The sequence below is a fragment of the Geotrypetes seraphini genome, chromosome 9 (assembly GCF_902459505.1).
Source record: "Geotrypetes seraphini chromosome 9, aGeoSer1.1, whole genome shotgun sequence".
In the NCBI taxonomy this organism is placed as follows: domain Eukaryota; kingdom Metazoa; phylum Chordata; class Amphibia; order Gymnophiona; family Dermophiidae; genus Geotrypetes; species Geotrypetes seraphini.
The window spans coordinates 135,550,663-135,565,865 of NC_047092.1; the positions used below are offsets into that span (position 1 = coordinate 135,550,663).

Genomic DNA, 15,203 nt, shown 5'->3' on the forward strand with positions numbered 1-15,203 from the left:
CTCCGCAGCCCCTACACAACTGCACTTGGCCAGTACAGTTTTGGAGGGTCCTGGGAAGGGTCTCTTCCTCTGGGTATGCGCTTCTTGCACATCCCCATTCCTGGTGGACTCAGAGGAGGCTGAGCCCAAGGCTCTCGCCCCTCCACCGTCGTGCATGGGATATGGATGCTCCCCTGTCGTACATGGGATATGGACGCTCCTCGGCCAGTCATCAAGCGCAAACCTGGCATGATATAGGGATAAAATTCCTGAGTAGTCCATCCCAGTCAATTTTGAACAAAATCGAGGAGTTTTGAGGCAGATGGAGGCTAGAAGAAAAAAAAAAAGATCATTTAAAATGCAAGATGGCCACTGCCAGAAAAGTCACACCAAAAACAGCCCATGCAGACCACCCTGAAAGAAAAAACAATCACAGGGAAAGGGGTTTTAGGGTGGGAGACCTAGGCTCTTCAGGTCAACAACCTTTAAATTCAACTTTTGGGGACCCTCCCGATTTCCCTGAATACTACAACAGCCTTACTCACGGTCATGTGATGCCTGCCTGTTTCAGCATAAGATTTCAGCTGGGATCAGTGGAGAAGAAATCTTCCTCACAGATTCGCTGAACAAACCTGATCTTCTGGCTGCCAGTCACATCAAGGTCAGACTGCACCTCAACTCCTGGAAAAATGCACCATGAAAGTGGGGAGGACCATACAGCCATCTCACTGTTAGTCCTAGCTGAGCCAGGAAGAAGCCAAACAGCCTGTGCTCAAGTTCTAGGATAGACCAGGGATGCGAGCAGCTATGCAGGGCACAGCCCATAAGCTTAAAAAATATAAAAGCAGGCTGGCTAGCTAAGTGTCCCAAAGGGCTGATCCTGCAAGCAGCAGAATTCCACCGTGCAAGCCTGCGTCTTCTCCTAGGCAGAGGTCTCACCAAATGGGAACCTTCAGGCATCAAGCCTCCAAACACAGAAAAAAACACCCAAAAATTATAAAACCGCAGAGCAGATCAAAAACACTTCTGATCTACTTGCTTGCAGAAAACATACTGAGGGGGAAGGAGCAGATCCCTGGGACTGAGGTAGAGCTGAAAACATGACTGACAGTTTTCTGCAAGCAACTTGTTAATTCAGATACAAACCCCTAGCATTGAGGACTACTAGACAAATTGCACTAGAAATTTCAATTTAAAAAAATTAACTTAAAGACAGCATTAGTCTAACAAATAGAAAGGCATGGTAATGTGTGTGTTCCAGTGATACATGACAAAAAACAACAACTATATAATTTTAATCAAATCCAGCATACACAATTAATATAATAAGTTTTTTGATCCTCAGAGGGCTACTGAGTACCTCCAGGGGTTAATACATCGAGAGGAGCTGCTATTCTTAAAGCATGATAATGTTGATATCGGGAGCCTCAACCCTGATGGAAAATTTCTGAAACATGGACAAGTCGGTAGAGGCGCTCCCTTTATAAAAATGAGATAAGTATAAACCCATATTTAATGAAAATATTTAAAGTATAAATTGAGAATAAAAAAAGATATTTATATATAAAAATATATAGGTTAAAAAGTGATGTTCCAGTGATGATTGGGTTGTTACGAATATTTCACATTAACCCCTGGAGGCACTCAATAGCCCTCTGAGGATCAAAAAATTCTTATTATATTAATTGTGTATGCTGGATTTGATTAAGATTATATACTGCTGGACCCCAGCATTTTATTAGCCATAATAGGCAACATAGAATCCGTAGAATAGGCAAGATGGAATCCGTAGAAAAAGCCTGGACCTTACTCAAGGGGACTGTGCACGAAGCACAAAACCTGTGCATCCCCAAGTTCAGGAAAGGGTGCAAAAAAAATAGAACAAAAAACCCAGTGTGGATAACAAATGCAGTGAAGAAGGCGATAAGCGACAAGAAAGCATCGTTCAGAAAATGGAAAAACAAACAAACAGAGGAGAACCAAAAAGTGCACAAAGAACACCAGAAGAAGTGTCACCGAGTGGTTAGAAAAGCAAAAAGAGAATACGAAGAGAGACTGGCAGAGGAAGCAACAAACTTCAAGTCGTTCTTCAGATACGTCAAGGGGAAGCAACCGGCAAGAGAAGAAGTGGGACCATTGGATGATGGAGACAGAAAGGGAGTAGTAAAAGAAGAGAAAGAGATAGCTGACAGGTTAAATGAGTTCTTCACGTCAGTCTTCACGATGGAGAATACAACCAACATTCCGGAACCCGAGGAGATCGCAATAGGAAACCAAGATGATAAGCTGGTCAATTTAGAGGTAAGCCAAGAAGATGTACTTAGGCAGATAGACAGACTAAAGAGTGACAAATCGCCAGGTCCGGACGGCATTCACCCATGGATACTCAAGGAACTAAAAAACGAAATAGCGGAGCCACTTCGACAGATATACAACCTATCCTTAAAAACCAGAGAGATCCCGGAGGATTGGAAAATAGCAAATGTCATGCCCATCTTCAAGAAGGGCTCAAGGGGCGACCCAGGAAACTACAGGCCGGTGAGCCTGACCTCAGTCCCGGGAAAGATGATGGAGGCACTGATTAAAGACAGCATCTGTGAACACATAGAAAAAAATGGGCAGCTAAAACCGAGTCACCATGGCTTCTGCAAGGTCAGGTCATGCCTCACAAACTTATTGTACTTCTTTGAGGGAGTGAACAGCCAGGTGGATAAAGGGGAATCTATAGACATCATTTACCTTGACTTCCAAAAAGCCTTCGACAAGGTACCACACGAGAGACTGCTTAAGAAGATATGGAATCACGGGGTGCAAGGGGAGGTCCACCGATGGATCAAAAACTGGCTGGCAAACAGGAAGCAGAGGGTTGGCGTAAAGGGCCATTACTCAGACTGGAAAGGGGTCACGAGCGGAGTTCCGCAGGGGTTGGTGCTAGGACCGCTCCTGTTCAATATCTACATAAATGACCTAGAGGCAGGAACCAAGTGTGAGGTCATTAAATTTGCAGATGACACCAAACTATACAGCAGGGCTCAAACCAGGGAAGACTGCGAAGATCTCCAAAAGGATCTAACGCAGCTGGAAAAGTGGGCCGAAAAATGGCAAATGAACTTCAACATAGGGAAATGCAAGGTCATGTTCACATACAAAATGGGGGGAACACCACTAGGGGTCAGTAACCTGGAGAGAGACCTGGGAGTGATGGTAGACGCAACACTGAAGGCATCAGCGCAGTGCGCCACAGCCTCAAGGAAAGCAAACAAAATGTTGGGTATCATTAAGAAGGGTATTACGACCAGGACGAAGGAAGTCATCATGCCGCTGTATCGTGCAATGGTGCGGCCGCATCTGGAGTACTGTGTCCAGTACTGGTCGCCGTACCTCAAGAAGGACATGGCAGTACTTGAGGGAGTACAGAGAAGAGCAACTAAACTGATAAAGGGAATGGAAAATCTCCCATATATCGACAGATTGAAGCAGTTGGAACTTTTCTCCCTGGAAAAGCGGAGACTTAGAGGAGACATGATAGAAACCTTCAAGATCCTGAAGGGCACAGAAAAAGTAGACAGGGACAGATTTTTTAAATTAAGGGGCACCACAAGTACAAGGGGGCAGTCAGAGAAATTGAAAGGGGACAGGTTTAGAACAAACGCTAGGAAGTTCTTTTTTACTCAGAGGGTGGTGGATACATGGAACGCGCTTATAGAGGCTGTTGTAGACAAGAAAACATTAAATGGTTTCAAAGAAGGTTTGGATAGATTCCTAGAAAAAAAAGGGATTGAAGGTATAGATAGGTATAGACCACTACTCAGGCAATGGGACTGATGGGCCGCCGCGGGAGCGGACCGCTGTGCAGGATGGACCTATGGTCTGCCTCAGCGGAGGTAACTTCTTATGTTCTTATAAGAATTTGATTGCTGAAAAAATAACTAAGCATAGGAAAAATGTGCTTTCAAGATATAAACACATGTTTTTCAAAAGCAAAATCTAACTTTTTTTAAAGGAATATCTGAATTTAACCTTACTAGCGTACCTTAACATGTTTTAATAGTACTATACTCTCTCGTCTCTCACTGGTACATAAGAATCAGTTTTGCCTTCAGCTTTACAAACATGCTAATATCTTTACTTCTTTACCCACAGCCACATATCCAATGACTTTCTTTTCATAATAATTTGATCCAGAAACAAAAACAGATATGAAATTTCAGTACACTTCCAAAGAATTGGTTAAGGTTTAGCAGAAGGCCTCCTTTGAGGTGAGCAATACCATCATATTCACCAGTATTTTACTGATTAAATATCACTTACCTTAGATGCCAGAAAAGGAATTGTCCTATCCGCCTATTGGCTAGTGCTCTTTCTAACAGAAATCTAGAGAGGGAACAGTCCAGAAAGGGCTCATACTTCAAAACTTGCACCAGCTGTAGAAGGTACTGAGAGAGCTCCTCATCACTGCAAGGAGTAACAAAATGCATAATCAATAGTCACTTTTAAGAAATGTGAGAAATCTTACTGAACAGACTGGCTGATTAGCTTCATGCCAACACACTGGATTTACATGGACACAAATCTTGTATTCTTGTTCAATCTTGTGTGTACAATTTTCAAATCTACATTAATAACCATACTTAATTTTCTAGAACTTGTTTTAACAATGGAACAGTTATGACACCAATAAATAAAGTAGCTGTGACATCTTTTGCTTTGCTAGGCAAGAAAGTCTCTAGAAGGCTAGCTTATCCCAAAAAGCTAGTGCTACCATATTTGACCTGTATCACTCACAACATCCTCTGGTCACATAATCTATCTTGTGATACTGCACTTTCATATTCAAATATTAATTTTAAGGAAGAGAAGAAAACCAACCCAACCCATCTATGTACCAAATTTCTCCAAGATAGCTTTCAGTTTGATGATCTAGTCTAGTAAAATCACTGTTTAATGAGAGGTACAGTAACTGTGATGATCCCCTTAGTAAGGACAAGATAAGTACCCAAATAGCTAAATATATATTTTGTTGAGGGTGGACACAATAGGGTCCAAAATTTAGAGTGATCTGAGTGAGCAGGAATCTCTCCTGCCTTCTTAAATCACTTGCTACTGTCTAAGGGGGGATATTCAGTGGCATTTAACCGGGGAGTGCCTCTGAATATCTCCTCAGACCACCCAAGTAAAAAGTAAACAGGTCAGGGCCGGTGCAGGGGGCAGCACTGGGGAGGAACCCAGGTTATGTGGATGCCAGCAATATTCAGTGCTGAGCCCCCACATACGAGGTGCTACCCATTTGTTCGGGGAATGTGAACAGTGTGCGCGAACTGAATATAGTATGCCCTTCTGCCGTTAGAGGTGTTTAGTAGTATGCTTTGTAAATTAGTGTGCCAAGAGGCGTGCAGCTGAGTGGTCACATTATTTTATTCTGTGTGATTTTATAAGGTTGTGTTTTAGTGACTTGGCGGATTTCGATATAACAGATTTTGGAATCTGCAACAAATTTTGATTCAAACTTAAAAAATCTGCTGCAGAACCCCATCATAGATAATGCCATGTGCCAAAGCAAAACCTTTCTTTGGTACAAATGTTTCATTGTCCACGACAATGACTGTTCCAGACAACTGTCAACAAGCACAACACTGAAAACCATAGCAAAAGTTTGTGAGAGTATCCTTGAAGATCATAGGCAAATTATCAATAATGTTTGTGAGATAGTAGCACAGTCATACGGGACAGTTCAACGAATTTTGTTGGGCGAATTGAACATGAGACACATTGGTTGCTCTACCATGACAATGTACCCGCTCACACATCACTCACTGTTTGACAATTCCTGATTTCCAGAAACATTACAGTGATTACGCACCCTCCTTATTCGCCTGATCTTACCCCCTGTGATTTTATTCCTATTCCCCAAAATGAAATTATGGCTGAAAGGGCGCTGTTTTAACATGATTGAAGAGATCCAGGCAGAATCGCAGGAGGTCCTCAAGGCATAGATGCATGAACTCATGGGAAAAATACTGGGATCACTGTATACATTCTCAAGGAGACTACTTCGAAGGAGATGGTGGAAGCTAGGCGTTTCAGTAAGCAATTTTTTTTTTTTTTTTAAATTCAATTTCCTATACTTTTGGGTAGCACCTTGTAGTTAAATGAACACCAAAGGATTAGGTAATGTTCTGCTAATATTCTAATGTAATCTAATCTTCTATTTGTGTGTCGCTCATACTTATACAGGCTCAAGGCGACTTAAAGAAAAGAGATAGGGGAGAGGAAGGAGGGGAGGAGAGGGTGAGAGTAGGGAGGTAGATAGGTAGGAGGGAAGAGAGGATACAGGAGGTTAGGTGTCGAACAGGTGGGTTTTCAGCTTTCTTTGGAAGATGTGGCTAGGTTCAGTTCTGCTCGTTTCTGTAAGACTGTTCCAAGTTTTTACTCCTAGAAAGGTAAGCATGGAGTTGAAAACTCGTCTGTAGTGAAGATTTTTTGTGGATGGGAGATTCATTAACATTCTGTTGAGGGTTCTACGAGAAGTAGACCATGCCACTGAGATGAGCTGGATGAGTGAGGGTGCTGAGTTTCCATAAAGTATGCAATGAATGATGCAAGATATTTAGAAAGTTATTCGTAATGGGATGGGAAGCCAGTATAGTTGTTTGGTAAAGGATGTGACAGTCATATTTTTTTTAGGTTGAAGATTAGTCTTATAGCAGTGTTTTGGATGAGTTACATTTTGTGAATTAGAGCAGTGTTAATTCCCATGTAGATGGAGTTGCAGTAGTCCAGTTGCGGTAGTGTCATCAGTTGTAAGATTAGGACAAAGTGGTGTTGGTGAAAGAACGGTCTGATTAGTCTTAGTTGTCTCAGGGTGAAGAGGGATTTATTTCAGAGACTAGATATTTGAGGTTCCATGGTAAGAGTGGAATCTAGTATGCAACCTAGGATTTTGGAGGATTTATCTATGGAGAGGGTTTTGCTCGATCGAAGAGTGATGCTTGTTGGTGCCGTCTATTGGACCTTGTGGAAGTACAGAACTTTGGTTTTTGATATGTTCAGTTTCAGTTTGTTGGTTGTTGCCCAGTTTTGGATTCTTTCAATATTGTGAGAAATTTTGTTGGAGATGTCCAATTGATTTTTGGTTATGAGAATAAGGAGAAAAATGTCATGAGCATAGGACATTATGCTTTCATCTTCAAATCTGATGTATCCAAGAGAGCTCATGAAAAGGCTGAATAGGATGGGGGGCCTTGTGGTACACCACAAAAGGCTTTCCAGCGGTTGGAGGTCTCTCCGTTCTTATTGACAATATATTCTCTGTTTTGTAGGAAATTTGAGAACCATTTTAGCATTGTGCCTGTTATGCCTATTTTTGACAGTTTTGTTAGTAGTAGGTGGAGGTCCACTGAATCGAATGTCAAATTGGAGGAGTATTGCTTGGCATCCTGTGCTGAGCAGTTTGTTTTTTGTGATTAAAGTGAGGAGGAGGAGCTCTGTGCTGTGTTGTTGATGGAATCCGAATTGGGACGGGTGGAAGCATGAGTGTTGCTCCATGTAGGTTGTGAGTTGTTTGCTCACATGGGTCTCAATGATTTTTGATAGAATGGGTATGCCAGCGATGGGTCTGTAGTTTGAAGCTGAAGAGAGATCTGCCTTTGGTGATTTTGATATCAGGGTAAGTGCTATTTTTTCCATTGCTTCTGGCAGGAGGCCTTGGTTTAGGGAGTTATTGAGCAGATTGGTGATCCAGAAGATGATTTGTTCAGGAGCGGTAGTGAGTAGAGAAGAGGGACAGTTGTCTAGGGGGCTGCATCGTACGGACAGTTTGGATAGAAGGTTTTTTGTGTCAGGGATGGTCAGGTTAGGTTAGAGAATGAAGTCCAAATTTGGTCTGCTTTGGCAGGTTCTGTGGTGTGTTGAGACATGCCAAGAATATGCATCTCGGTGGGAATAGATTTGGCTGCCTTGGATTGCACACTTTTGATTTTGTTGAGAAAGAAGGCTGCTAGATCTTGAGCACTGATTTTGTTGGGGCGTCCTTTGGGTTCTTGATTCTGTGGGGATGTGAGCTGTCACACCAGGCAAAATAGTTTATTATCCAGCGTTTGGTACCTAATTTTCTGGCGTAGTAGTTTTTCTTGGCCCCCGATATGTTAGATTTATATTTGTTTCTCGCCATTGAGTTCTATGTTCTTGTGTTCCACTTTTATGCCATTTCCTTTCCAGTTGCCTGCATTGCTGTTTATCCGATCTCAGTGATTCAGTGAACCAGGGGGAGTTATGATTTTATTTTGTTTTGCGAGGGTGAAGGGAGGTGAGTGTGTCCAGCGTTTTGGTGATAGTTTGGTTTGGGTCCAGATCGTTAACATAATTGTAGTGCAGTCTAAAATGTGTGTGTGTGTGGGGGGGGGGGGGGTTTAGGGTATTTTCAACTATGTTCCAGAAGGGGTCTGGTTTTGTCTTTCCTCGCACAAGTTTCACTTCCCTGGTGGCTCATTTTTCCCCTTTCTCTCCTATCTGATCCCTTATTAGACTACCCATCAGTACCCATCTCTTTCCAGTGTGTTGTCTCAGAAATATTATAACTTCTGACTCAGCAACAAGCCTGTAACATATTGCGTATTTAAAAGAAGGCATTTGGACTGAAGTATCTTAAATACTGTTTTTAGACTGTGGTGTACTAAACTTGCAATATGACATGGAAGATATGATTCAGACATTTAAATATTTTGAAAGTATTAATATAGAAACAAATCTTTTCCAAAGAAAGGAAAATGAGAGCACAAATTGAGGTTGCAGGGGTAGCAGACTTAGGAGTAATGTTAGGAGATTTTTTTTCACGAAGAGTGTGGTAGATGCCTAGAATGCCCTCTAGAGGGAGATGCTGGAGATGAAAACGGTGATGGAATTTTAAAACAAATGCATGGGATAAACACAGAGGATCTCTAATTAGAAAATGAATGGTATAAAACAAACTAAGGCCAGTACTGGACAATGTTGCACAGTCTGTGTCCCATGTATGGTGATTTGGTTTAGGATGAGCTAGGTAGGGCTTTGATAGAAGCTTCAGTGACAGGATGGTTAAGATAGGCTGGAGTGGGCTTCAACGACAACTCCAGCAGTGGGAACATAAAGACAGTACCGGGCCAACTTCTATGGTCTATTGCCCAGAAATATTAAAGAAAAGACAATTTAACCATGAGCATACTGTATAATGAGTGTGACTGGATTGACTGTTTAGATTTTTATCTTCTGTCATTTACTATGTTACTATATTTCTACTGGTGTTAGCACTTGTCCAATTCTTTTGCTGTTTTAGCCTGTTAAAAGAACTGGCATCATTAACCCTATACATATATTTAGATACTCCGAAGAAAGCAATTTCAAGACTGGCAAATTCACCTGGGGTAAATTCATACCGCCATCTTTGGGACTAATTTTATAAGTACTATACAGAAGTAGGAGTTTATAAAGTTGGCCAGTGGAACAGGTGTATAAAATAGGGGCTTAAAATACTTAGTACCTCTCTTCATAATATACAAGTAGATATTTCTGGAAGTGAAGAATAGGCCCCATTGAGGATAGCACTGGTAGTTACAAACTACACGTGTATGTGCTGATTTTTGTCAGTGTGTGTGTGTACATATATATATATATATATATATATAAGCGACGTGGCACAGGGAAGACCCCAGCTTGAGAATGCCGCAAAGCAGCCTGTTTAGGGTGCTGCCGACACTGCTGTTTGGAGGGAGGTATGTCAGTCTCGCAGTGGGAGGGTCGGCAGGGTTCTGCTGCGTGGAAGGGAGGGACAGAAGCTGTGCAAAGGTTCTGCTGCCTGGGAGATGGGAGGGAGGGATAGAAAGATGCTGTGCAAAGGTTCTGCCGAGTTCTGCTACATGGGAGATGGGAGGGAGGGATAGAAAGATACTGTGCAAAGGTTATGCCGGGTTCTGCTATACGGGAGATGGGAGGGAGGGATAGAAAGATGCTGTGCAAAGGTTCTGCTGCATGGGTGATGGGACGGGGGAGAAGACCGTGAAGCAGCCTGTTTAGAGTGCTGCCGATGCTGCTGTTTGGAGGAAGGGTCGGCAGGGTTCTGCAGCATGGGGGATGGGAGGGATAGAGGCTGTGCAAAGGTTCTGCTGCATGGGAGATGGGAGGGAGGGATAGAAAGATACTGTGCAAAGGTTCTGCTGCACTGGGGGATGGGAGGGAGGGATAGAAAGATGATGCAGAGGGAAGGCACAAGGGAATGGGTGAGAGGGGAGGAAAGATGCTCCACATGTGGGGGAGAGAAAGGAAAGAGGAAGAATTGGGGTGGAGGAGAAGAAGGGAAGAGATGATCATTGTATTTAAAAAAAAATAAGACATCCCCTGAAAATAAGCCTTAGTGCATTTTTTGGACCCAAAATTAATATAAGTGTCTTATTTTCGAGGAAACACGTTGTGTATGTGTATCTATCTATCTATATCAGGCTGAATCAAAAATTAAAGGCAATTATTAAATTACGCAAGAACCATAATAGAGCTAGCAAAATGTGAATAGTGCAGCGCTCAGCCTATAGTTCTGTGGCAGCCATGAGATCAGAATCGTGGAAGCTTCATTGCAAGATTGCACCATCGAAGAAAAACGTGCAGTACTGTGCTTTCTTTGGGCAGAGGGAATGAAACTTGTGGAAATTCACCATTGGATATTGACCCAGTATGGACCATAGCACCATGAATCAAAAAAAGGTTTATGAGTGGATAAAAAGGTTTAAAGCGGGAAGAACAGGTGTAACAGATTGAGGTCATTCTGGTTGCCCATCAACACTGCGCACACAAGAGCAGACTAACAGGGCGGATGCCTTAATTAGAGAAGACTAATGGATAACGGTGTCTCAATTGGCAGCATATTTGGAAATCAGCTATGGATCCGCATTTGCCATAATTCATGATGACCTGAGATACAGTAGAGTCTGCGCACGATGATTTCCCAAACAGCTTACTGATCTGCAAAAGCAACAGCGTGTGGAATTTGCAACCCAGTTCCAGAGACAGTATGAAGAAGATTTGAGTATTATGGAGAGAATTGTCACCAGTGATGAGACATGGGTGTATCACTGCGACTCGGAGAGCAAAATACAAAGCATGATGAAGTAAAGGCTTTGGGAGCAGCCGAAAAACTTCTTCTATGCAGGAATGCAGAAGCTAGCTGAACAATACAACAAATGCATTGTCTTGTATGGGAACTATGTGGAAAAGTGATATGTTCAATTGCTCAATTACTTCTACTAAAGCCGTTAAATGTATTTTGCCTTTACCTTTTGGTTCATCCTTGTGTGTGTGTGTGTGTGTGTGTATATATATATTAATGGCTATATACATACATATATATATATATATATATATATATATATATATATATGTATTATTGGCTATGTGCCATTAATTACCAGGGGCTAGATGCACTAAAGTCAGTCGGTAATACCGATTGGATCAATGTTGGCCGATTCTCTTGTGAACCAGCGATTGATGCGCTATCAAGGTTACATGCAAATGATTTGCACACAGGTGCAAATCACTTTCATGCAAACCTGACAAATCACTCAGTGAGCGATTGACACATGTGCAAGAGTCCAAACAGCAGTGAAAGGGGAAGCAGCCTCCTGTCACTGCTGTTAGGGCTTTGTGTTTTTTTTTAATGGCATAGATGTTGTGTGTGTTACACACCAACAATCTGCCCCATTTAAAAAAAAGAAAAAAAAGGCACTCACGCTGATGGCCCTCCCCAACAACCACCTCATGGCAACGAAAATGGCAGTGAAAATGGCAGTAGGGATACCTAATCCCTCCTGGCCTGGTTGAATACCCCCGCACCATGCCCCTCCTGCCACCGGATGATCCCCCTCCCCTCCCCGGCACATTTGGTAAATGTTGGGAGCTGGAGGGAAGTACACTTCCTCCAGGTCCGAAGTCCACCCATCAAAAATAACAAGGCTTCCCCCTCCCTGGTGTACCATGTGATGCATGGGGAGGGGCCTTAGGCAAATGAGCCAATCAGGGCCTTAGACTCCTCCCTCTGTATCCCATGTGATGCATGGGGAGGGGCCCTCAGTCCTGATTTGCTCAGACTTCAGACCTTAAGCCCCTCCCTGTGCATCACATGGGAAACAGAGGGAGGGGCCTTAGGTGCCTGAGCCAAACAGGGCCTTAGGCTCCTCCTCATGCATCACTTGGTGCACTGGGGAGGGGAGGGGAAGGGCCATCATTTTCAATGGACAAGCCTTGGGCCTGGAGGGACTGTGCTTCCCTCCAGCTCAGAACGTCTACCAAAGATACAGGGAGGGGGGTTCAGGGGGACATCCGATGGAAAGGAGGGAGTGGGCATCCCTTCTGTCTTTTTTTTTTGGGGGGGAGGAAAGGGGTAGTAGGGTAGGGGATGGTTCAGGGGGCCTCCGCTGGCAGGAGGAAATGGGCATCCTACCTGCTAATTTTCTCTCATAGGGGTTGGTAGGGATGGCATGGCAGGAGAAAGCGGTCATGCCTTCTGCCAATTTTCTGTCATGGGGGGAATTCCTGATGCCGCATTCATTGGGGGGTCACTGAAGAGAGCTGTCATCGGCAGTGGGGGGACTTTTTTTCATTTTTTTAATGTAACAGATATTTTGGACTAATATTGCCACAAAAAGTGATATTCAAGTGCAGTGACTGAAAGTAAAAGGCACAGCTTGTGGGGTTTTACTCCGCTGGTGATCTTTTTACCAAGAAATGGCCCTGAACACTTTTTGACACTTTTTTAAAAATGTGGTTTTGATAACAGTTCGGTGATGTTTGCATATTGGACACTAGGTAGCACGTTTCATCCACATATTTCTAATTTGCTTAATCCCAAATTTTGTGGTATTGAGTAACAGTTACCGACAGGTCTAGACAGTCGTTTTTTTTCTGATAGCCAAGTGATGTTAGTATATCAATCGCTTGGTTACTTTGCATGGGGTTTTAGCTAATTTGCATGGCCAGATCGGAAAATGAGTGATTGAGAGGAAAAATATGCGGTGAGACGTTTTGTGCATTGGGTCAGTAAAAGAAATCATTGCTAAAGCTGTGAAAACAGGTTTAGCGATAATCGCTGACTTTAGTGCATTTAGCCATAAGTGAGCACCTAAGTAATTAATGGCTATATGCCATTAATTACTAAGTGAGCACCTACCAACACCCATTTTGTAAGCGATAAGGGCTCATGTGCCTTTCTTGCATGAACCAGCATACACTAATGTAGATAAGCTGTTTAGTGCGGGAATGCCTGTTCTTCATCCCCTGACATGCCCCGAAAAAAAAAAATTATTGCAAAGTTAAACAGACATTTGGCAGTTTTCACATGAAACGAGTGTGTCGTGTGGTACACCATTTCCAGAATTTTTATTCTTTTATAAATGGCAGAAAGATAAACTTTTAGGTAAGAGAAACTATTTCAAAGCTGTAATGTGCAGATTTAACTTTTGTTTGTCCAATTCTGCCACTTTTTTAAAACTGCCTCTACATATTATGGTACACTACAAACATTTACAAGCACAAGATAAATACTATACCTCATCTGTTTTAAACAATTCACAGCATACTCTCGCACATATTGATCTGGATAATTGAAGTCTAGTAACTCCAATGCTTCCCTGGGAGGCAACTTGGACCAGATCTGTAGAAGAGCTTGAAGCTGATTAAAAAATAAATACAGAAGTAAAGTCATTAGACATCTGAACATGGACTGTATGTAACTATACACATAGGAAAATTTTCCATGCCTTTTTATATGGAGATGGTGTGTTTTACTCTGCAGAATTCAGCAAGTGGAACATGACAACACAATGTGACTAAGCTTATTTAATTCTTTGCAATATGTGCCTCTTACTACTCTTATAATTAAAACTTTGATTACAAATGGAAAGGCTACAACTCAATATTTTAGATAAAATAAGATTTTCTAGAAATATGTTTCTTAACCCAGTTCTTGAGGCCCACCTGACCAGTTGGTTTTTCAGGATATCTGCAACTACGTACATAAGAAAGATTTACATATACTGCTTCCCTTATATGCAAGTCTATTATATGTGCAGAAATTGTGGATTTCCTGAAACCTAACTGGCCAGGCAATCTCCTTAGACACATTTGAGAGCCATTGTTCTAGAAGATATGTACTCCTAAAATATCTTAACTGCTGCAAGATTAGTTCTTTTCACTGTAAGCCTAAGGACCAGATATGCTAAATGGATTGCTCCCTTCTTGCAACTATGGGAAAAATACTTTAGCACAAAAGCTCCAATGTTTATTGCTGCTTTTTTTACAGAAAAATTTGATTACATTGAATAATAATTCAATGATTGGCTCAGTGTAACACAGCCAAGTCCAGACACACAAAACTCATTTCCTGCATTACCAATTGCTTAGTTGACTAGCTAAAAATTTTAAGCATAATTGCTTAGTTCTTCAATACCTACACCACTTTTTTTCCTTGAATATTAGAAAAGAATATCATGGTTTATAAGACTTCCTATATTATTTACACTTTTACAAAGGTTTTAGTTCTTTTGCACACTCCTTCACAACAGCTAGGATTCTATATGAGAGAGAGAATGGTGCCTTTAGAAAGGGTCTCTCTCTAGTATTCACAAACCCTGACATCCTCTAAGGCAGTGTTCTTCAACCACCGGTCCACGGACCAGTGCCGGTTCACAGGGCCAGCACATGCATCAGGCCCAAACCAGTGTTCTTCAACCACCGGTCCACGGTGCAATTGATGCGGCGTTATCTTCGAGCCAGCTCCTTCTTCCTGATTCGGTGCACAAAGCCACGGGCAGTGGCTCCTATGGGCATCCTGTGCCTGAACTGGAAGCCTTCTCTCTGACGTTGCAACGTCAGAGGGAAGGCTTCCAGATGAGGCACGGGACGTGCAAGGTGCAATTAGTACTATTATGGGGGCGGGGTCTGGGGTGGAGATTGGGTAGAGATGGACGGAGTCTGGCCCACAACTTAGCCCAGTGTTCTTCAACCGCCGGTCCACGGACCAATGCCGGTCCACAGAATAATTCTTTTAATTCTGCCGGTCCATAGGTGTAAAAAGGTTGAAAAACAGTGCTGTAAGGTCCTCAGTCCTCACTACTACAATTAATAAAGAAATGCTACCACAAAGAAAAAAAAAGTCTGATCTCTGTTTGATAGTGAGGTGTCACTAATTAGGTTATTCCAGTTAAAGA

General features: G+C 42.4%; 1 protein-coding gene across 3 annotated transcripts in view; it reads right to left on the reverse strand.

Moving 5' to 3' along the window:
* The window catches only part of PIK3CB (phosphatidylinositol-4,5-bisphosphate 3-kinase catalytic subunit beta), a 596,095-nt gene that overhangs the window by 94,281 nt on the left and 486,611 nt on the right, over positions 1-15,203 (reverse strand). For all 3 annotated transcript variants that reach the window (XM_033957959.1, XM_033957960.1, XM_033957961.1), the window contains 2 exons: positions 13,545-13,666; positions 4,291-4,434 (listed from right to left, as the gene is read on the reverse strand). In XM_033957959.1, coding sequence (XP_033813850.1) covers positions 4,291-4,434; positions 13,545-13,666 — 266 coding nt within the window. The remainder of the gene's footprint in view (positions 1-4,290; positions 4,435-13,544; positions 13,667-15,203) is intronic.